Raw genomic sequence first — 24,172 nt, 5'->3', positions numbered from 1 at the left:
GAATACAGTGTGGTGATTTCAAAAGGAACTAGCAATTGACCTTCCATACAATCTAGCAATCTCCCTTCTGGAAATATACCCAGGGGAACACAAATCATTCTATAAAAAAGACACCTGCACATGCATGTTTATTGCTACACTATTCATAATAGCAAAAACATGGAACCAACCCTACTGTCCATCAAAAGTAGACTGGATAAAGAAAATGTGGTACATATACATGATGGAATATTACACAGCCATAAAGAAGGACAAAATCATGGACTTCTCAGCAAATTGGATAGAGTTGGAGACAATGATACTTAGTGATCTATCCAGAAACAAAGAACCCAAAACCATATGTTCTCACTCATAAGTGGGATCTGAACATTAATCACAACAGCACAAGGGAAGGATCAGCAGCTGTAGGACACTGCTGGGGAGGGGAAGGGGCAACGTAACTAACAACACAAAGGAAGCTGATCCTAAACCAGGGGACGTGAGGAACAGTTGGAGACCCAAACTTCACCTGCATGTAGGTCACTTATGTACCTAATCCTGACTTTTACCCAACATCTTTGTAATAAAACAAAGTTTAAAAAATAATAAGTACACAATTTTTAATAAGTAAAGTCCAGTTTGTTTGGTTTTTTTTAGTCCCGCCTTGTACCTCTGAGTAGAAAATGTGATTGGGTCTCAAAGACTACTAGATGACATTTGTTAACTATTTTGTGGAAGATCAACTATAAGTGATTTGGGGGGAGGGATTTGACAAATGTCATTTCTAGCCCAAACATGAATCCAATCTCTTTGCAAACCTTTATAAAGTTTCTTGATTTCTCTGAAGTCATATTTTGAAGATGGAACTTTACTCTGACCTTTTCCAAATGTTTGTGTTTCCTGTTAAACATGCAACATACTTACAAAAAAGTTATTTGCTCTGGGGAAGAGAATTCTCATGATAAAGAAGACTTCATAGTCTTCTCAAGACTATGGGCACAGCAACACTTTCTTTCATAGCATGTACTCTCTTCTTGGGAAGTCAAATTGAAATTAGGCATCTGTTCAATGTCTTTCTGTTGACAAGATGCAATAAATTTACAGATACTCATAAAGATATAACATAAAAAAGCAGAGACCCAGGAGGGGCCCTGTCAGAGTCCCAATAAATGGCCTGCAATGCTACAGGTTATCAATGCTGAGTTGTGCTAACTGTCCAAGTGTTCTTCCAGCAGGCATCTGTAGGCAGCCTTGACCATGTCCTCTTCCTTGTGGGCCACAGGTGGGCCAGAAGCCCACCCGATATCAGTCCTGGGAGTAATAAGGGACAGAGAGGGATGTTTTTAAACTTCTTCCCATGAGCCAACGTCACCAAAGAGAGCATGAAATCCTGCTTGCATTTCACTCAAAGCCACCAAGTCCCTCTGCGCTGCCTTGAAGCCCTTGCTAGCTCAAAGGGGACCTTGAAGACCTAGCCAGCTCAGGAAGGTCCTGGAAGTTCTCAGGAGCAGGAGACTCCTAGAAGGGGACTCTAGAGTCCTTGCTCTGGGATGGGGCTAAGATGACAAAGGGCATTCACAGAGGCCCCTTTACCAGGGGTCCCATACAACAGCCAGGGGAAGCAAGTGCATACATTCGAATCAGGCAGCTGAACTTGTTAATGTGTCTGCAGGTAGGCTGCTGGCAGCTGGGTGTATACAGGTTCTGCACACCCCTCTCTGGAGCAAGAGGGCCAGCTCTGCCAGCTCTTTTCTCTTTTCCCCTTGGTTTCATCAAAGTGAAGGACGCTTTGTTCTGTAACTGTGAGAGGTCAAGGGGAATTCCCTGTCCTGCAAGCCAGCCCTGACTACACACCAGGGCACATCTGGGGAGGAGGTCAGAGGCCAGACCCCCAGCCTCCAGGAACTGTGACAGGAGCACTCTAGAAAATAAACCTCTTACTCACTCTCTCTGTGTGGGAGGTTGGAAACCTGGCCTGGGCCTCAGCCTCCAAACTTAAAGTTTAAAGCCCATCTCCAAGAGTCCTTGTGCTCAATAGTCTGTGACACTTAGATCTCAATTCCCATCAACACTGACTGCTCTGAGCACCTCACTGGGCCAACAGCCAAACAGCTAAAGAGTCAAGTGAGACGGTCGACTGATGGATTTAAAGAAAGGAAAACACTGCTCCCTGACAAGTGCGTGTCACTGGACAGCATGCAAGGTGGCCCTTCTCCCATCAACTGGCAACAGTTAACTCATGTATGAATTAAGTGGGGACCTCTTGCCCTGGGGCCCGCTGACTCTCAAGGGACGAAAAGACAGCCTCATGTTCCATTAAACCTCCTGCAAAAGGATGCAGGCATGAGCCTACGATGTCTTTTCTCCTGGAGACAGAGAAAGCCCACAACTTTCATCAGCGTTTCAAAGTGGCCTGTGCTCCCCCAAATGGTTAAAACCCACTAACTAAGCTAGACCGACAGAGGCAGACAGCGGATCAGAGTTTTCCATGTGTGGGGGACTGACGCTACCGCTGTTATCTTCCGGGAGGGCACAGGGGACCTCTGCTACAAGTGAGCAACGATTAAAAGGCTTCATTAGAGCCTGTCTCAGTGAGACGCCCCGGCCCACCTGGAGTGCTGCGCTGGCTCACCTTGGGGTGGGGCGGGGGGTGCCAGGCTGCCATGGCAACCACACAGCTGGAAGCAGTGAGTGAGCCCAGGCAGTAGAAGAGGGGGAGGAGGAACCCCCAAAATAAAAGGCTTTCTAACTCAGCCTAGACACTCATCCCCCTCCCCCACGTCACCCAGGCAACTGGGAGCCCAGCTCCCTCCCTGTGTTCTCACCTGCAGCCCTAGTTGAAGCAGTGTGGAGATCATTTGCTGAATTCCTTCTGTCAAAGATAGACTGCACATGCTGAAAGACCCCTGCTTCGCAGTCATGAGAGATGACGGCACGCGTTCTATCAAATTTGGAAATGGGGCAGTGGGCATGAAAGTACTTTGAGAAAGAAAAGCTATTCATGCATTTGTAAGTTAGTTCTCATTTTGCCGAAAGAGGACAGCAGCATTCCCTTCCCCACTGCCTGACTCCGCTCAGCCACAACAGAACAGGCTGCCCACGGCATCACCCACTGCTATGGGCTGTGTCTCCCCCATTCATATCTGGAAGCCCTAACCCCCAGGACCTCGGAATGGGACCGTATTTGGTGATGGGGTCTTTAAAGAGATAATTAAGCTAAAACGAGGTCATGAGGATGGGCCCTAACCCAACCTGACTGGTGTCCTTTCATGAAGAGGAGATTAAGACACAGACGTCACAGAAGGGTGACCATGTGAGGAGTCAGCAAGAATGTGGCCATCTGCAAGAGACCTCAGAAGAAACCAATCTTGTCAATGTCTTAAACACAGACTTCTCGTCTTAATAATTGCAAGACAATACATGTCTCCTGCTCAAGCCACCGGCAGCCCTAGCAGACTCATACACCTATGAAGTCAGACACTGGCCAATATGCTCAATGACCAGCCACTGTCAGTATTTCTGCTATTTCAGCTTGAGCAATACAGGGTACAGCTTTGTTAACTCAAGCTTTCTTTAGGATTTTTTGTCATAATTTAGCCAGGGTGCATCACAATTTATTTCTAAATTATTTACATACAAGTTGATAAGCAAACAACAATATATAACTTGCTTACGTGAACTTAAATCTGTAAAAATTGAGCTATGTTTCAATAAACATTTACTAAGCTTCCATCTACTGTTTACTGGGAAGTTGCGGGACCTGTAAGAGTAAACGCAAATGAGAGGTGGCCTCAGCCCTTAAGAACTTTTTTTTATATTGGCAAGAGACGGGCTTGCATGCTTTGAATGACAAGTCTTTCTCCCCTGTGCAGCCACAGACCAGTTTGGCTCACCTTCCCATCACCTTTCCTCCAGTTCTGGACTACTGAACACCCTCCCCAGCCTGACCATCCAGGCCTCCAAGGAACCACCTGCGGCTCCCCTGCCAGCCCTGTCTCTGTCACGGACCAAGTCCTAAGCACTGTGTGCTAGTCCTCATTCCCACCAAACACGGCCATGTGCTCCCACTCTGGAGCCACATCTAGACTATCAAATACAGCTGCTGGGAAGAGCAAGGACTGAGCAGGCCTGCCGGTGGCCAGGATGCCGCAGCCAAGAAAAGAAGGTTGGGAAGAGAGAGACAGTGGGGATAGTGAGGAGCAGTCAGTGCTAAGGGAAAGAGTGAGGGTTGTTCGAAGAGGACTTAAAAAGCCAGCAGGGCTGGGGCTTATGGAGCCATCCCAGAAGGGCCAGGGAGGTGAGGCTAGGACATCCTCAGGGACCATCAGACTTGTATTTCAGAGGCTCTCTTGGGCACACAGAGAGCAGATCGGTGGGGGCAACGACACCTACAGGAGGCCAGTGATGAGGGAAGGGCAGAGGTCCAGGCGAGAGAAGACAGGGGCTTGGCCAGGAGACACAGGACAGGGGCAGGGTGAAGTTGTGCAGAGAGTGGAACACTGGGGAGTTCTCAGGGGGTGCTGGGGAGAGGGAGCTTCTGGCCTCTGCAGGAGGTGCAGTGAGTGCTTCTCTCTGAGACAGAGGTGGGGTCAGAGACAGGATGCTGGGTTTGGGACTTGTTGACTTTGAGTTGTCTTCAAGACATCTAAGTGGAAGTGTAGTATGTGCAGGTGAAACAATAAAATGCTGTCTTTTGGGGTATATTTTAAAATTCAAACTCTTTACCAATTCACAATAGCCTTGCCCCTAGAAATAGTTTAGTAGTGCCGAAAATGTGAAGAGAGTCACCCAATCACCCCCATGGGAGTGATGGTTTATGGAGAGAGGTTAGAACAGCCCAGAATTCTCCTTTCCCTACATAGGCAAATCCAGAGGGCCCTGGGCAGCAGCCCACTCCTGCACCCAACCCATTACACAGTTCATCAACCCGAGACCAGTTTGGTCACTTACTGTCTCTGTGCTTTTATGTGCCAGGAACTTTTTGTTTGTTTGCACTTCGAATGGCTCTAGTACACAAAACTGTCAGATAAAATTCCATCTGTGGTTAATGGAAAGATCTGCTTCAATGTTGCATCACTGCTGGAAGGAAACCTGAGCTTTGGTTAAACTCTGGGGGCAAAGTCCCATCCTGCAAAGCAGAATGCCTACCCCAGTCCTTGCAATCATTTTGCAACTTCTGAGCCTTAAAGCACTGCAACGAAGGCTCAAATCAAAGACTCCCACCATCCTGGATGAAGCCACCAAGGGCCTCCCTCAGAATACCTTTATTCTACATTTCCATCATCAGTGTGACTGAGAACTGTAGGGAAGGAAAGGGCCAAACCCAAGTCATCGAGTTAAAATGTAAGGCTTGGAAAACACAGGCAGCAACTCTAACTGTAAGCCAGCTTGGAATACTATCAGAAGAAGTAATTTTTTAAAAATTTGTGAGTCCTTTCAGTGATTGGCTGATGCTTCTGTAACATCCACCCTTCTCCAGACTTTTGGCAAAAGAACAAGTTAAAAACAAATGCTTTCAGTTTGCTTAAATGACAGCCCTTGGAAAAACCCAGCGACTGATACTACACGCTGAGAACACTTGGGCTGCTTCCCCAAGGATAGGGCTGAGCAACAAAGCCATTGAGTAAAATGGCCCCTTTCAGAGATGGTAAAAAACATCAAGTAAAGGTAATTAAGAACGTGAGGAACACGACTGCCCAATTCTGGTGCAAGATCAGTGCAAAGAAGATGCTTAATAAGTGTGCGCATGCATGTGTAACTAAAAAACAAAGTCCTGCTGTTGACGCCACACTCACCCTGTGTTTTATTTTGCCTTAACAAATGTACATTCTATCAGCTTTTATATGACGTAGGGGAAGACTGTAAATTCCACCACTTATCAAAGCACTTTTACACAGTAAAGACTGGAGCTAATTAAAATAAGATACCATCTGCATTCAATTGAACTTTATCCTAAGCCCTATAACATTCATTTCCAGTTTGGTCATTCAAGCACAATGGCGACTTCGCATTCCAATGTCTCTGGATAATATTAAATCATCTTTTCCTCTTATTAATAATATTAATTACACAACTCTACAGATGTTACGGTGTCCCAAAAATGCTTTGCTAATATAGGAAAACATTCTGATGTGCTGCAATAAAAGATAATGCTAAATACTTGTATAAAACAACTAATTTTGCCAAATATTTAATTGTACTGACTAGGCAAAGTAAATATTAGTCAGACTGACAGCTAATTGATTTAGTCTGAATTAAAACTAGACTAATCTAAACAGAGGTATTTCAGTTGCAATTTGGAATTCATAATTGGTTCAGATGTCTATATGCTTTCCCTGGGGCTAAACATTTAATTAGAACTATGAGAAACAATCAACCAATCATGTGGAAGTTCAGGCAGGGCTTGGATGCCCAGGCTGTTTACCTTTTTTTTTCTTTCTTCTTTACTGGCAGGATGCATTGAGAGCAGTCCTGCCAGAAGCTTATTAAGAAGCTCTGTGAAAAAGGGATTTTTATTTGAAGAAATTTAACTGCCATAGCCTTTGCCTAGGAAGTCTATTCTTTCTTCTGTTTCCTTCAAGGAGAAAACTGATGACTGGGAATACTTTGCTCTCAGATCCAAACTGAATCTAGTACTTTAAACACACCAGGCAGCTCAGGTGCTGCAGGGAGGACGCAAGTCTGGGCACAACAGAACTCAAGCCCACCGCACGATCTGTCCCTGCTGCCTCGGTGTGTGTTGCTCATGCATGAGTCTTCTGTCTCTGGTGCCCAGTTTCACTGTGGACTCACCAGCAGACACCTGCTGGGCAGCTCTGCTTTCCCTGGGTACAGGGCCTTGCACCCAGCAGGTGCATAGTAATATTTTTGGAAGGGAAGCATGATAGAGCTGAGTATCTTCAAAAGTTTTAAAACATTCACCCCAAACAGAGGATGCAGACAAAACACAGATTAAGTCTCCTTATTTCAACTCTGCCTTAGTTCTAACAATTAAGAAACAGCTTAATTAATTCTTGGAAGCCCCCATGGCAAGGAGACCAAGAAATGCACTGTCCCAGGCCTCTTCTCAGAGCTTGCCTGTGTGGGGGGCTTCTGCATGCAAACAGCTTCCCCCTCGTTGTAACTACCTGCGTGGTAGCAATTTAATAACTCCAAAGACTTCAGATGAAAAACAAGTATGCTGTCTTCACGGGACAGATAGATCACCTGCTTCAAGTAAAACCATGGTGGACTGGTACATCCACCTCTTTCCTAGCTTAGAATGTCCTCCATGAGAACAGGTGATAGACTCAGCCTCACGGAGCCCATGCCTCTCCAGCATCAGTCTACTCACTCTGCCGAGTCTGCCTGCCACTTGGTTTTCTATTGATTCATGCATCAGGCCCCTCACCCTTCCCCAATTGTCCCACTCTATGGGAAAAAATGACTACAATCTGGCTTTTTTCTTAGAGGAAAAAAAAATATATGTATATGTATACCTATGTATATGTATGTATGTGTGTGTGTGTGTGTGTGTGTGTGTGTGTGTGTGTACTGGCCCCTTTGAAAAACACTTACTTGCATTCCATGGTGTGAGCACAAGTAGATCCAACCATAGCCCCATAAAATGAGGTGAGATGGTATATGTTAAAGTGCCCAAGCACACAGTTATCCCTTAATCAACATTACATTCCTTTCTTTGCTATGAAGGAATACCGAGATGAGTACAATGTTTTATGTCTGTCTTTTTCTATCTATCCACCCATCAATCTGTCCATCCACCCACCTGTAAAATAAATCCAGAAATGTATTTAAGACATGTCTGTCTTTTCACAGCCCAATTCCACAAACGAGCTCCATGGGGACTACTTCCCTGTGTGTTTCAAATCAGACGCCCACCCTCAGAGCGTCACTCCAGAGAAGGTTAATTCAGGTCCAGAGCCTGAGGATAACTCATCTCTCCCAACATCACCCAGCTTGGTCAATGCAAAAGAAGCCATGATTGTCAGTGGGGTGACTTGGGGCAACACCAAGAACTAATTTTTCCATGGAAACTTTACTATAAATGTTCTCTGGGAATAGCTAAAGTAGCATCTAGTAACATGCATTAGCGAGAGAGTTCAAACTAGCATTTAGCATATGCTTCTAAGAGATGATTTCCATGTTCTAAAACTATGATTTACCAATGGCCACAATTCCTTGTTGGGGCTACTTCTCACATGAACGTCATTTTCTCTGTCAGTACTCATTGCCCTGTGACATAGCACATATTTTTCTATATCCTGCTTCACTTTCTGTGAGCTCTGCTGCCAGCTTCGCTGGCCCTGCAGTGGACAGAGCCAGAACATGACAGGTAGTCCAAAAATACCTGTTGAATGAATGAGCTCATCAAAGGCTTATTTGGCTATCTTCAATTTTTCATCTTATCAAGTATCTGTTGACAGATATTTGTCAAATATTAATTTCAAGTCTACACAAAAAGTATAATTAGTCATCCAATAAATACAAATTACATTAAAACTTTAAAAAGTCAGCTTCTCTTCAAATCATATATGTTTTAATCTCAAAGACCACATGAATTTTTTAAGGGAAAAAAGTTATATATTTACTGCTCCAGTTTTCCAATTCATGGCCACCACTAATATATGTATTATGACAACCACAAAAACAGCCATCTGCCTAGTCCCTAATTTCATTATTAAAATGCTCACTTGAGTTGCCTGGTGTTATTGCTGTATGGGTAAGATTCACATATATATATCTCCTGTAATTATTATGTATTTTGTTGACTTCTAAAATATCAATAGATCTATACTCACATGATTGTTGCTTCAAACTAAAGTCAAAAATTTAAATTCTCAAGGCTGACAAGGAATCCAAATATCTGGAACACGGAGATGGTCTGATATGTAGCTATACGTCTGTCTCGTTTTATTCAAAGTAGATATGGAAAACGAATGTCTACCTAGAATTCCATTAAGATGCAGACCCAACCATTTTTAGACCCCAAAACTCTAGCCCTTAGGAACATATCCTGCCCATCTGTACCTGGGGGTCCATTCTGAGGAAGGTGTGAGGGCCTCTGCTACTCAAGGTAGATCTTTTAAAGGTTTTGCTATGATAAAAATGGTAGTAATCTTCCAGGTTTCCAATCTGCAAGACAAGAAGCAGAATACCATCAATTAATATAGTCTTAAAAACAGCTTTAAAAAATTCTCCAGCCCCCAAGATTCTTCCCTTTATCTTAGAGGCTTATTCTCCCAGAGGAAACATATGCTCCAGCACACATCCCCTTCATATCTCTGGCATGTATTCAGTGTTTAGGAACATGGAGGTGGATTTAGATACTCCTTTTTAGATAAAACAACACTAAGTAATGTTTCCCATGAAGCACACACCTCACCACATCTCATAGTAAATTAGTATCATTTAAAGTTTGTACTATCATGGGCAAGTTTTGACAGAAATGAATGTTCATTTCAGGTCAAGCATCCCTGAAAGTAGCTAAGTTAGTGTCAAGTCAGGTCTGCATCAAAATATTCATTTATAAACAAACTCCAGCCTCTCCACCCCATGGGTAAACTGAAATATCGAAGAATGAACACGCGTCCTCAAGTGCAATGTGGGAGCCAAAGAAAACACGTGGATCCATCTGCTCAGGGATTGGGAAAGGGTCAGATGAGAACATCTAAACCCCTGGGGTGTCCCAATTTTCTGCCAGGGGCACTTTGTCAGGGCAGATTTCAGCTCGAGGGCTGGATGGAACCAAGAGCATCCACGTGGCCTAACCCCTGGCCTTCAGCAAAGGGCTGGCCCTCGCTGGCCCTCCCTCTAGTGCCAACTTGCCCTCATGTCTTGACGACTCTTGAGCTTTGGGACACTGTTGTCAGAGGCCTGCTTCTCGTCCTAACGTTCCCTGGCTATAGAAAATTGCTAGTTAATCACTATCCTTGAAAGACCTCTTAAAATAAAGATGAACTAAATATTGTATAGACTCTCAAGTGGCCCTTCTCAGACTAAACCATCCTAGTATCCTTTGACAGTTTCTGGTTACAGGGTGCACTTCAGACTAATTGTCCTCTAGAGTAGTTCTAGGTGGAGAATACAAACATGGGTTTTTAGTCACATAAACCTGGTCCAAACCCTTTCCACTCCCTTCACCACCATTACCCATGTGACCTTGAGCAGGGATATTTGACCCCTGTGAATCTAGATTCCTTATGTATAAAACAGGGATAAAATCGCTTGCCCTTAGAGTTGCTCAAATAGGACTAAAGTCTATTCAACTCACAACAAACCAATGGCTGCCCCCATCTCGCTCACAGCCATTTTGTTTGTGATGATGTGACCTCAATAGTGTTGACTGGTCCAGGCAGAGACCTGGATGGACTTTGGCACTGTGAGTGGTCATTTCTACATCTTTGCACAAGAAAATAAGGCAGGTGTGCAAGGGAGAGCCCTCTAAGCTCTATACTACCCATCAGCTCTCCTTTCCAATAGTACTGGCAGTCTGGCTGTCCCCTGTTCTTGGGTTTAGGAACACCCCTTTGTCCTTGAAACAAAGGAACTCCTTTTTCACTTAAGCTTGCTCTCACGTGTTTCTTTCACTTACAACCATAGAACATCAAATACTAAGATAGTCATGAGAATTAGAATAGGTATAATCTGTTTAGTGCCTAGCACCTAATGGGCACTCAACAAGAGGTGGCTGGTACTGGGAGCTGGGATTTTCTCTCTGGCACCTCTTCAAGGCTCCTCTATTCCCCTCTCAGTTCTGAGAGGCTTTCAATTTTGCCCAAATCTGAGTCTGCACCTAACCTGACTCCTTCCTTCTGGGTGACCTAAGTTTACCCCCTCTGAGTCTAATTTTCCTCATGAGACTAATGACTACCACTTGGAAGGGTTGCTCCAAGATTTGAATGAGATATATTGTGTGGGGGAGCTAGCAGAGCATCCAGCAGGTAGTAAGCACTCAAGAAATAGTTTTCTGTATTTCTGATTATCAGTTCATTTTCTACCTCAAGACACTTTTCTGTCATCATAAGCCTCATTATTTCTGCCCTATTTTGTACGTAAGCACTTTTGTTTTTCTGCCTACAGATAAGTCACCTTGCTCACTTCTTCAAAGTTAATTGCCACATGTGTCAAAAGGCTCCTCCTAACACACGCTAGAGCTATTATTCAGCAACAAAGGCAATCAGAGTCTTAACTTGTAGCAGTGTTTAATCAACATGTTTGCTTATAAGCTGGCGCTGTCCGTGGAAGATGTTACATAACTTCTGGTCTTTTAACTCTGGGCATCCAAGTCAATTCCCATTCAGGGACATGGAGAGAGTAAGAATCGAATGAGACTTGCTGGCAAAGGAATGGATTAATTGCAGAGCTGCTGACCCTCAGCAGGCCAGTGCCAGAGTGGTCCTGGCAGCCATTCAGGACAGCATCTGGCTTTTGGGCAGCTGAGCTAGGCTAGAAGCAGCTACTCCTCCCTTCCAAGGCCAGTCTCAAGGCTACCCAGCCCTTGCCTCCGGGCTGCCATGACCATCATGGTCCACAGGATCTGGGCTGATGGAAGCTGTTTTCCTAGAGAGACCCAAGAAAGGAACAGACGGTCCCCACAGCATTGACTAGGCAAACGGCGGCTGGGACAGCAGTGGCCACTGTCCTCTTTGTCTGGAAACTTATGTCCTGTGCAGCATGGGGGCTGAGGATCTGGGAAGGGTCACTCCCACTGCTAGAGAGAAGGGGACATCAGCCAGAGCTGCCCTTGCAAAGCCAGCTGCAGAAGTAGCTGGAATCTGACTACTCTGGGGAAATCATACATTTGTCCTTTTGTGTCTGGCTTATTTCACTCTATATAATGTCCTCAGGGTTAATTCATGTTGCAGCATGTGTCAGAATTTCCTTTTTTTCTTTGAGGCTGAATAATTTTCCATTGTGTGAATATACCACATTTTGTTTATTCATTTATCCACTGATGGACACTTGAGTTGCATCCACCCTGTGGCTATTGTGAATAATGCTGCAGTGAACACAGCTGTACAAATAACTGTTCATGTCTCTGCTTTCGATTCTTTTAGCTATATATCCATCTCCTACTTTTTATAAAGTTTTATTGAAACACAGTCACACCCATTCACGTATCTACTGTCCATGGCTGCTTTTGTACTATAACAGCAGAGCTGAAGAGTTAAGACAGAGCCCTTATGGCCCCCAAGTCTAAGGTATTTCAGACATGAACTCTACAAAAAACACTTTTTCAACCTCTGATTTAGAGCATTCACTGTTGAGAGTATTTGGGGGATGTGCCAGAATTCTGATGTCAAGCATGGGTCCTCTAAGGTTGGGAACGCACAGTCCCCATGCTGAGAGGGACTCTGCTTATAAACACAAGTGCAGCTGCAATCTGACACCTTCAGCATCTCATTTAGTGACTGAGTCATCCTTTCTCTGAGAACTCTCCTTGTCAGATGCCCCCGAAAGCCGCACCCTTCTGACACATGCAGTTCTGCCCCGCTGCTCCTTCCCCCTTTAGTGTCAGGAATCAGGGCAAGAATGCGAGGTTTTCACCATGGGTGGAAGACCAGAGAAAATTGAGGGGTGGCAGGGCAGGAGACAGGAGCAGCTGACTGCACCGGGAACACGTACCCAGGAAAAGTCATCTTGGTGCAGATGATGCAGCCATTTCCTGTCTCTCCTTCTCCCCACTCACCTGAGCCCTTCTAGGGTTCTCCCCTGACCTACCACAGCAGTGTATCCATCCCAGATATGCCTTTCCCCAATTTGGGTGGCTGCTCTTTCAGATCTCTGGGTGCCTTCATGGGAAAGAAAGACAAGGTGCCAGGCTGTGAGGCCCCCAGGCTAGGACAGGGTCACTCGTGGAGATGTGTGCACTAGCCTGGTTCAACATGACGGACACCTGTCTGCCCTCTGGCCCTGACTCACAGCTTGGGGTGTGGGAAAGGTCCACAGAGATGGCCCCATTTTACAGATGGGGAGAATGAAACCCAGGGAAGGTAAGTCCAACATCACATGGTGGGGCTCCTGATTTCTAACCCAGTAATCTTTTCATTCTGCTTATAGATTAGCAGGTAACAACATGTGACACCAAATGACAAACAGATACACAAAATGGGGTTTAAGATTATTGCTACACTTTTGGTACACTTTCAGGGTCAAACTGACACGGCTGGACTCAGAAGAATAGACAGGAGGGTGGCATAATGTCTTTTAAAATTCAAGGTAATCTAAGGAACGAGATTCTTATTTTTATTTGACATACGCACTGATATTAACATTAAAGTAGGTGCTGCTCCCAGCTCGGCAGCCTGGCCATCCTGGGTTGCTGTCCCTCTGCCATGGCCTGGGACAGTGTCTCTGCCAGGCACTGGCTCTGCTCCTGTGGTCATGGCTCAGGGCTCTGAATATCATTGAGCGAGTGTCAGAGCAGCCTGCCTTTGCAAACACAGCAATGGCTTCTACGGAATGCTGCGCCAGGCCCTGGCAACCTCCGCTTCTGTCCCCTCCTTGAGAACAGAAGAGAGCCTCTTCTTCCACCATCCAGGCTGCCTCCTGGTCCTGCTCATCTCTGTGCCCTCCCCGGGCTTCCATCTGCTCTTCATCAGTGAATCTGACCACTGGTCTGCGAGGCATTGTTCTTCTAAGTCGCAACACAACATTGCAATATGTTCTTGTTCTCTTTCTTGCCTGTGATATTTTCACAGTGCTTCTGTTAGAGCCTATCTCTTAGAATGCCATTCAAGAAAATAAACAATTTGAGGAATACAGAAAGCTCCCATCTCTTTACTCGACACTGATATGCAATTATATGCATTCGTTGATAAAACTGGTAACACCAATAAAACATCATTAAAAACCTTGCTAAATGTTCTCCACCAGAACATGGGAAGAAATGAGATCAAAGTATTCACTGTGAGGAAAGTTGAATGGAATGTAACTCTCCTTAACAGATGCTCTGTTAGAAATTTTAAAAAATCTAGATTACTTATGCACGTGATACAAAATATGGAAGGTGCCAAAGATATAGAGTTAGTAGGGAATAGAAATTTCTCCTTCTTCTCCTGTTCCCCAGTCAGAGTTCCCTAACTATATGGGTGCTCCTGGCTCAGCCAGAATTCCCCAACTTTTACTGAGTGCTCCTCGCTTGTAATGAGAGTAGCTGATGTTTGCTGAGCACATGCCCTTTTCCAGATGGCAGGCTCGGAGTTCAGATGAATTAACGAGTTGGAGTCTCACAACAACCCTAGGGAGTAAATGTTATAATTGTCCTCATCTTGCAAATGAAGAAACTGAGGCACAGAGCAGTGCAATTGTTCAAGACTACACATGTAGTCAACAGCACAGCTAGGATTCTGGAACGATCACACCTTCTGTCTCTTGGCACAGTTAAGGCCATTACCTGCCAGGAGGATTCCAAGCACTTTGGCCCTTGTACTCAACAACAGGTTCTTCCTCATAGAGCCAAAGACCTCGACAAGTGCTCACTTTCCTTCATTCCAATAAAGAAACCATGGGGGGATGTGTGTGTGTATAGTAACACATAAAATATGTGTATGTATATACAGATGTGTGTTATATATGTATGCATACCTGCATATATATGTATATATGAATTCAGATGTGTGTGTATGCATATATACAGGGTACCAAAAAAATGTATACATATTTTAAATGTGACATCTGCTCAAAAGATGGCATTAATCAAATGAATGCCAGTGTGACAGGACAAAGAAAATGGCAGAAGCACAGCAGAGCTAATGTCATACTATACATTGCTACCATAAGGTTTACTTCAGCTTTGAAAAGTAATATAGATAACATCTCTTGAAATGCATATACATTTTTTGGCCTACACACACACACACACACACACACACACACACACACACACACACACAAATCCAGATGTATACAGTTGTTCCTCGGTATCTGTAGGGGGTTGGTTCTAGGACCCCTCATAGATACCAAGATCCATGATGCTTAAGCCCCTGATATAAATGGTGTAGCATTTGTATACAACTTATACATAATCTCTTGTATACTTTAAATCACCTTTAGATTACTTATAATAACTTATACAATATAAATGCTATAGAAATAGTTGTTACACTGTACTGTTCAGGGAATAGTGACAAGAAAATTTTGTACATGCTCAATACAGATGCAGCCATCCTTTTTAAAAAATAGTTTTTGATCTGAGGTTGATTGAATCCATGGATGCGGAACCTACAGATATGGAGGGCTGAGTGTAGATAGATGCATTCATATGTGCGTGTGTGTATACTTATCCAGGTGTGTATGTTTATGTAAAGTTCAAAAACAAATGTTCACAAACAAATGTATCCAGGTGTGTGTGTTTATGCAAAGTTCATAAACAAATGGCTCTGAAACACACCAGGTTTTCCCACAGCTCTCATATCCTAGTGGGTTATCTCAAGTCAGAACCCTTGGATCTGTGGCTTACCACCATGATACATGTCAGAATCACCTGAGCAACTCAAGCAAACTTGCTGTGGAATGGAGCTTGACCCCTGATGGGGGCTCTGGTTCCAGAGGTCTGAGTGTTCACTGGCCATGTGGATTCTGAAACCTCTCTCCAGGAGAAGCTGAGCTACATCCAGGAATTGTCAAATACTAAGAGTACAGGGCCTTTTCAGTGGCTGCTCCTCCCTTTCCTGCTGGCCAGTCCCCACTGTCCTTCATGGCTCAGCTCAGCAGCACCTCCTCTATGGAACCTATCCTGCCCATATGGGTCCTGAACACACTGCCCCATGATGGCTGAGTCCTCTGGGCGCTGGGTCATATTCTCACTATCTTTGCCCTCTGGCTCCTGGCAGAGCACCTGGGTCAGCAGACACTATATACCCCCAAACTAAAACAGCATCAACTCCATTGTACAGCCCTCACCACCCCCATCCCAAATCTGTTTCTCATCCCTAGGAATTCCTTTTTTTGGTGAAAGGCACCACCAAACCCTCTCAAAGCATCTTCAACAGTTCCCAACCCCATCTACCCACCGTCCCCGCCTAGTGCAGGCAGCCTAACCCTCTGCTGGAGCCCTCACTGGCCTCTAGGTCGTTTCCAGACCACTGCACTGAAACTGCCACCTCAGTTCCTCCCCATCTTAGAAGACAAAGCATGATCCCTTCAGAGGGCACACCAAGGTCTCCACAACCCTGCCAGGCCATCTCTCCTGCCACAGGCCTGCCCCTGCCCACATTGCCCTCTGTGGTCCCATGTGAGGGCCTGTGCTTTCCTTTGCAGTTTCACACCCCTGTGCCTGCTCAAGCCAGTCCTCTCACACCAACAAGACTAACGACTACATTGTTTTAACCATCACCTCAGCCTTCTCTGCCTTCAGGAAGCCCTCCCAGACCTCGCAGGCCCTATCACACCCTTCCTACACCATAAGCCACCCAGGGCAAAACCTATATGTCATCTGTCAGTCCTCAGGGGCTGGCAGCGTCTGGTACACAGAAGGAGCTCAAAAAATGTTTGGTGAAATGAACAGACTTCTGGCTCCAAAGAACACTGGGAGGACACACAGGTCTTCCCATGCCACCTGTGTATAGTTCTCCAGTGAGGCCCCACGTTCGGAGGCAGGGTGGCCGAGACCCCAGTGCTTCCCAGCCTAGGCACTGCTGTCTTACTTCAGAGCTCTCTCAGGCCCCCTTCCAGGACAGTCCTGAGGCTGGAGTGCGGGCTGTGGAGTCAGGCAGACCACCTGCCAGCTGTGTGGTCTGGGCGAGACCCCTGGCTGCCTCTGTGGGCAGAAGATCTGAGGCGGGCTCTGCAATCCATTCAAGAGACAGGCATTCTCCCCTCACTTCGCACAACCAGCTGTGGAAAGGAAGGCGCCTGGGTCCACAGGTGGGAAGTGTGTAAACAGCTCACAAAGCCAAGCAAGGGAGAGGCAGAAGCCAAGTGGCAGAGGGGAGAGGCCTGGACTGGGTGTTTACAGGAAGAGCCTCTCTCGGCATATTTTGTCTTTCAATGCAAGCACAGCGAGCTCAAATCCCCTCCCTGCTCATGGGGCAGGTGTGAGGTCTGACAGATACCAGTGGGTACTGCCAGCTGGGGCTCATCCTGCCTCCTTGAAGGAAAAGCAGCGGCCTTGGCCTTTGTTGAAGATCCTGAGAAATGGAGGAGGACAGTCCCGTCTAATTTATCATGTTTGATTTGCAGCAGAGTCACTGAGAAGCATGTTGAATCTACCCCAAATGACATCAGATGGTTCCAAAGGTCCACCCGCCCACGCCGCTCTGCAATGGACGTGACTGCAGACACAGGTGCAACTCCACAAGTCCTCGAGCCAGCAAACTGGGTTTGGAAGGAGGTTGGCTAAGTGCATACTTTGGTCAGTCCACAAAAACGCCACCTACCTCCCCAGGCCAGCCTGGCTAAACCTTGCCTCACGGGAACAGCTGATAAGCAGCCCCAGAATGTCACAATCCAAGGTCTCAGAAATGAATGGGCTGTAGAAGAAGCATCTGACTTTGCAAAAAAACTATTCACTTTATCACTTCCAAAGCCTGCCCTTGGCTGAAAACAGATGCTCCGAGTCCCGTCCACTCTACAGCTGCTGCATGTGGCTTCCAGAGTCGTGCATCTGTCCTCAGGCCCGGCATCTTCCAGGGACTTGACTTTCTGGGAAGAGACTGTGTCTAAAAGTCATGGTTGTCTGAGTTCAGTTATATAATGTTATTGATCCCAATTGGTCTGCTTAAGAAAAACATAACTAATTAGAGCCTATAAAAACCTACACACCAAATTAATTCTGTATTGCTCTGGTGACTTCCGCCCGAAAAATGTTATAAACATAGATGACCACTGAACCTATATTTAGCCAACCCTGGGTTACCGGGTATTTATAATTAAGCAAGTCCAGAGAGAAAGAGAGAATGGACATTTTGTTGTTATTTTTTAAAGCAGTTTTAAAAAACTGCTTCCCATTTCAGTCACATATACACATAGCAACATTCTGTTATTGCAGTAATTACAATCCTGACCCAAGTTAAGATTATTGCACAATTTCCCAGTCCCCTAAAATTACTTTCTTCAACACGTATCCACCCAAATGGCAATTAAGCTGCTCAACTTCCTACAAATTCCTGAAAAATCATTAATTTTTACTTAGTAGACCACTTTTCTCTTCCCTTAGGTTGGCAAACTGAATGACCTGACTTCAGATGCAAATGTTTAATTTGTATATGTGGTCTCATCCTATTTTTTTTTAACATACACAAAGAGTTCTCTGAAAAACTACAATCTTTACTTTGAAGATCTCCATTTTAAATCATTTACTGGTTAAAAGGTTCTTTATGGGTGTCTGGAATTAGCCATTTTACCAGATTCCTAAACCCAACACCTCTTTAATATTCATTTTTATTTCATTTTTGATTTAAGATTAAAGCATGAAACTCTTCTTCCTGAAATGTTCCATCCTAAAGCCACCATATGGGGCAGAGTATGGAGAGTATGTGGCGGGGCTAAGGGAGTGGAGGAGACCTGGGGTGGCCCAGAATAAGGGAACAAGACATTGCCTAGCAGGTGAGGAGGGTACCCATGCTGAGGGAGGGAAGTCAGAGCCCATAGGACCTGTGGGTGGGAATAGCCCACTCTGAGTGTCAAAGTCCAGGCAGGGTGAGGAGGGTGCCCACTTGGGGATGATGCGGTCAGAGGACATGTCAGATCAGTTACCCACCAGGGGACTGATCAAATATGTTAACACATTAGAAGCAATTATCACAGGTAACTGACCAATCGTAATTCCCTGGTCTCCATGGTTCTACTACTTGGTTCTTAGAGACTGTCCTTGCTTATGTGAAAGACACACTAGAGTATTAGGGCTGAGGGGGCCAGGTCCACAGCATTCTCGCCAATGGGTCAATGTTTTGTGGTTTATGCTCAATTTTTTTGTAAGTTTGCGACTGTTTCACAATTTTAAAAAAAGAAAGTTTTAATTGCAATGAAACGAGGGAACCAGACTTTCCAGCCCCCTCTCCCAAATAAAGCTTAAAGAACATACAGTCTAGAATTGAAGGCAAGAGCTGACTTGCTTTGATTCCTATAACTCTTCTCTGAGAGTGTCTTCCTCCAATTCTATGTGCCAATGACAGATTGGTTCTTACAATCTACCACCATTGCTTTCTCTCATCAAAGCAGAACCCATGGGGCCAGGAATTATTTTTTAAAAGAGACAGACAGCAAATGAGGTTTATTTCAAGAGCAGGTGACCTGTGGGGTAGAGAAGTTGCTTGAGCCCTGGTCCTGCCCCTCATGTGCCCACCACCGAGCTCCAAGCTCCCAGGCAAAGCATTTGCTGCCCCACCCCCACCCCACCAAGGCTGCCCCCTGAGCAGCAGACTTGGTAGTGAGGGTGGGGTCAAGCCATATCTCCTTGCTGCCTACCAACTTCCCTGTGATATGTTTGATCCCTCTAGTTGGGTAAGGGTACCCCCAATACCCATAGGGCCCAGATAGTGACCTTCTGGGGGAGGAGGTGAGCCAGTGGAGACTCTGGGAACCCAGAACTGCCCGAGCTCTCAAAGTCTTCCAGAGAAGCTGACATTCAGATTCTACACGAGCTCTCTCAAGTTTTAATAATAGCAACTCATTTTAAATGTTGCCGCCACCACTGTGTAGCCTGCCCCAAATATAATTGCAGGCTGCAGGTAGCTGGCAAAACTGGGGATCTAGACATTTGGCTCAGACTTCCCTAACTTGAGGAGGCCTACTGTTTACTTTTTTCTTTCTGAGTATGGAAGAAGTAGGGCGAGGTGCCATATCGTCAGAAAGTCTCATCTGGAAAATTCGCCAGGGGAGAGATGCTCTGGCACAAGCCCAGATTTGCTGTCAGCAGAGAGCAGTTCTGCTTGTGAAGAACAGAGTGTGTCCATGACCTTTGGCACCAGTGGCTACATCCAGCACACCTGGGCAGGCTGATTACACCACGCATCTGAGAACAAAGCTACACTGAGCACCAAGGGAAGTCAGGGACGCCCATCTGGCTCCTGCTAGGCCCCCCCAGGCTCCCCAGAAAGAAAGGTCAGTGCTAGGCAGCAGCTCAGGACTGTTTGATGAACGAACTTCACGTTGGAGGAGGCTGTAAGGTTTCAAAAAAAAAAAAAGATTTTTTTTCATATGAAGGAATTCAAATTTTAATATCTAAAATACCCTCACCTAAGAGCAGTTATCCTAAGGGAAATTAGAAGGTATTTCAGAGAAATTAATCTTCAACATTTTCACTTTAAAAATAAATATCTCCTATACGTAAAAGAATTGAAAGCAGAGTCTCAAACAGATATTTGCACACCCATGTTCAGAGCAGCATTATTCACAATAGCCAAGGGGTGGAAGCAACCCAAGTATCTACTGATGGACGAATGGGTAAACAAAATGTGATATATACATACAATGGAATATTATTCAATCTTAAAAAGGAAGGAGATTCTGACACATGCTACAACCTGGACAAACTGTTAGGACATTATGCTAAGCAAAATAAACCAGTCACAAAGGACAACTCCTGTGTGATTCCACTTATATGAGGTACCTAGAGCAGTCAGATTCACAGAGACAGAAAGTGCAATGGTGGTTGCCAGGGCCTGGGAGAGGGAAATGAAGAGTTTGCCTTTAATGGGTACAGAGATTCAGTGCAGGAAGATGAAAAGTTCTGGAATGGATGGTGTGATGGTTGCACAACAGTGCAGATGTACTTAACGCCACTGAGCCATATCCTTAAGATGGTTAAGATGGTACATCTCCTCTTATATGCATTTGACCCCACTCACACACCTCTACTTTCTGTCCCCACCTTTCCCTGCCTCTCCTGTGTCACTAGGTTGCTGGGACCATGGCTCCAGTGTACCAGCAGCATCCAGTGGTCTGAGAGGGAGAAAGCACAGGTAGCCCCAAGGTGGAGGAGACAGAAATGGAGTTTGCAAATACTGTCCAGCTATAACTACCAACAACTCTTAGCTCCAGGAAGCTCTGTCCCCTATTCTGCTCCCTCTGTTGTGTGGCTTCCTTTAAAGGAAAAAGGATAGAGGAAGGAGGTGGTAATGCTCTTGGCAGCCTGAGTCCCCAACCCCACCATGACTCTGCAAATCCCGGCTGACTAGTGGGTGATAAGAGGGTCGGCCAAACACAGTTGCAAGCTCAGCTTCCTCATATCCTGACGCCCATCCTGAGTAATGGCTTCCAAGGCCTGCTGCCAGGTAGCATAGTGACCAAGCTCCTATGCTGACCTCATGGCAGCTTGCCCTACTGAGACAGGTGGCTCACAGTTCAGGAAGATACATAAAACTTTGATCCAACTGCATCAGGAGCCAAACTCAGTAACACCAATTAAAAACAGACCTAGCGAAACATGCAGTGTCATTCTGCTTCTGTGACTCACCCCCACGCCAGTAATTAAAAATGAAGAAGCTACTTATGAGGCAGATGTCATGACTTCACTGAAATACAACTTGAGGGACACCCTTTCCCAGATGCAAAGCATATCTTGGCTTATAAACTAAAAATAGGGCTTTGTGCGATTATTTTCATGTAATTATTTAAAAACGGCATTTGGTACTCTTCCTGCAAGCAGTATGATAGTCAGGGGACCAGGACCCAGCCCATCTCTGCACCCTTGCTGGCCTCAGTTTCTACTCTCAAGGGAGATATTCCATCAACTTTTCTCTCTGTCCCTTTCATGCCAACATCTGTGGTTTATTAGAATAATTGCCAATAAATGATTTTGACAGTACATTCATATTCAAAGTAAAACTTCAGAAGCAGTAATTTATAGATGAGAAGTAATTGTTTGAAAGGAGAGTGGGAGAAAACCGATCAGATCATCCTATTCTCTCTCCGCCCTTTCTCCTGCTTCGTGATTCACTAAGAAGCACATAACAGTATCCTGTCAACGGGGACCTGATGAAGACCCACCCACAGTGACAAGCTCCTCTGTAGTCACCTTCTGTGTGTTTATTGGCAGCAATACCTGCCACACCTTCTGTGTGTTTATTGGCAGCAGTGCCCTGGCTGTTGGGCAGTTCTGACTGCTCCTTCCTCTTCCTTCTCAAATCTGTGCCCTTGTCTTCTGGAGAATCTGCAGATCCTACAGGCATCTGTCCATTCCCTCAACAGGTCTCTGAACAGCTGCTTGGACAGGCACTATTCTAGATTCAGGGGACCCCTGGTCTGGCCACGTGGGCCCTGGGCCTGCCTCCAGAGGAGGGGCTCCTAAGAGCAAGTCCTAGCAGTGGAGTCAATATTTTCTCTACTGAAATTTCAAGGAAAGATGGGACCAGAGAGAGAGAGAGGGGGGAAGCACACAAGGTAAAGATGGATGGGAAGTAGGGAGGTGGCAATGAACGGACCCCAGTAATTGCCGTGCATGGGCTGAGGACACTCTAAAGGGTGTCAGTTCAGCAGTGGAAGACCTTGGCCTTGGAGCCAGGCTGTGCAGATCTGGTCCCAGCTCCTCTGCTTATGCGAAAAGGGACTCTGGGCAAGATCTTTAACTTTTCTTCTCCTTCCCTTTCTTTGCAATGGGATTAATCACACTCCCCCTGCATTGAAATAAAGTTATTGTAGGCCGGGCTCGGTGGCTCAGCCTATAATTCCTGTACTTTGGAAGGCCGAGGCGAGTGGATTGTCTGAGTCCATGGGTTTGAAACCAGCCCGGGCAATTTGGCAAGACCTCATCTCTACAGTAAAATAAAAAATCAGCCGGGCGTGGTGGAGTGTGCCTGTAGTTCTGGCTACTTGGAAGGCTGAGGTGGAAGGATCGTCAGAGCCCAGCAGGTTGATGCTGGGGTGGCCATGAGTACACCATGGCACTCCAGCCTAGGTGACAGAGTGAGACTCCAGCTCAAAATAAAATAAAATAAAGTTATTGCAAAGTTAGATAATACATCCCAATTGTCCTTTGATTTCAATTCTTAAAAATAGTACTTCATCAGTGGTCCCTGTGGGGAAAATAATCCCACTTAGAGCCAAAAAAGGTCAAGGCAAATAACACTGCCACACAGGGTGAGTGGGGGCCAAGGAGCTGTGCTGGGGGTGGGGTAGACAGTGCCACACACAGGCAACCGGAGCACCCCCTTATGGGGCATGTGATATCACCAGGTCTGGCAATCAGCTGGATTTTCCAGTTTCTTGAAGCTAACTTATTTCTTATCTATTATTTATAAACTCTTATAAAATAAGCCTGCAGTATCTGTCTAATTCCATGCTGAAACAGTTTTTAAATCCCAAACTTCTGACTTTGTAAAATGAAATAAGCCTGACGTCATTCCTTATGTTCACAGGTCTGTAAAGACAAATCCACTTCAAGTGAGAGAGATGCTCACTTGGTTCTGTGAAATTCTATCTGTGGTATCCACCACCTCCTAAGCTGATGCCTGGTATCTCCACTACCTTCCTAGAGAGAGAGGCTCATGGTACATATCCTTGACAGGTGGAACTGGGCCCAGCAATGTTTCAGGTGACTCACAGCAAGGCAGCCACACACACCCTGCTCTCTTAGAAGGCTTAGAGCTCATTCTCTGGAGAACAGGCACAGGTTTTGGTGATAGGAATGTCTGTCGTGAAAACCAACGCCAGTGCTGTGTGATCACTTTGCCTCCATCTGAGTCACTGCAGCAATTAACATGTTAAAGGGTTTTCTGCATTGCTTTAAGTTGGGGCACAAACCCAAGTGCCCTAAAGACACCGGCCAAGCAGCATGGCCCAGGGAATGCATAGTCCCTGGACAGCCATATGACCCGGTTTCCTGGCAGAGCCATGGTGCAGACCTGGTTGTGTTTGCTCTCCCATCTGCAGACTATCAACCATCTTCAGGGACTCTGCCTTTTTCAACATGTCCCCCCTCGGAATCTCCCCTCCAGCACCCGAGAATGCTTCTGATGGCAACAAAGACTCCAGAGTTCCCGGAAGAACAGTTACTTTCAAAGTCTTCCATTCTGTTGTATTTCTCCCCAGTGACAACTACAGAAACAAACTTTGTCAAAAATTCCACCCAGGCTCTCCATGATGGGTCTAATTACTCACTACACTACCTCTTGATCCTTTTCCCCCAAATCAAGGTTAAGTTTAGAGGTTTTCCTAGATCTCTGTCAGCTTCTATGCAATTCCTCCATATCCATCTTACTTGGGGAAAAACAAACAAACAAATTACCTTCCATTTGGTTTGATTACCCCTACG

At 45.5% G+C, this 24,172-nt stretch overlaps 1 protein-coding gene across 1 annotated transcript in view; it reads right to left on the bottom strand.

Moving 5' to 3' along the window:
* Nucleotides 1–23,829, bottom strand: part of PCSK6 (proprotein convertase subtilisin/kexin type 6) — a 147,262-nt gene extending 123,433 nt beyond the window's left edge. Inside the window, exons 1-4 of the mRNA XM_008068524.2 lie at nucleotides 23,763–23,829; nucleotides 21,965–22,081; nucleotides 20,792–20,862; nucleotides 9,007–9,111 (exon numbers count right to left, since the gene is read on the bottom strand). Coding sequence (XP_008066715.2) covers nucleotides 9,007–9,111; nucleotides 20,792–20,862; nucleotides 21,965–22,081; nucleotides 23,763–23,829 — 360 coding nt within the window. The remainder of the gene's footprint in view (nucleotides 1–9,006; nucleotides 9,112–20,791; nucleotides 20,863–21,964; nucleotides 22,082–23,762) is intronic.
* Between the last annotated feature and the right edge of the window lie 343 nt (nucleotides 23,830–24,172).

This window comes from Carlito syrichta, unplaced genomic scaffold (assembly GCF_000164805.1).
Source record: "Carlito syrichta isolate Samal-C Ts95f unplaced genomic scaffold, Tarsius_syrichta-2.0.1 Scaffold311144, whole genome shotgun sequence".
In the NCBI taxonomy this organism is placed as follows: domain Eukaryota; kingdom Metazoa; phylum Chordata; class Mammalia; order Primates; family Tarsiidae; genus Carlito; species Carlito syrichta.
Note: the sequence above shows the minus strand (reverse complement) of the source record. Positions and strands in the feature narration are given on the sequence as shown.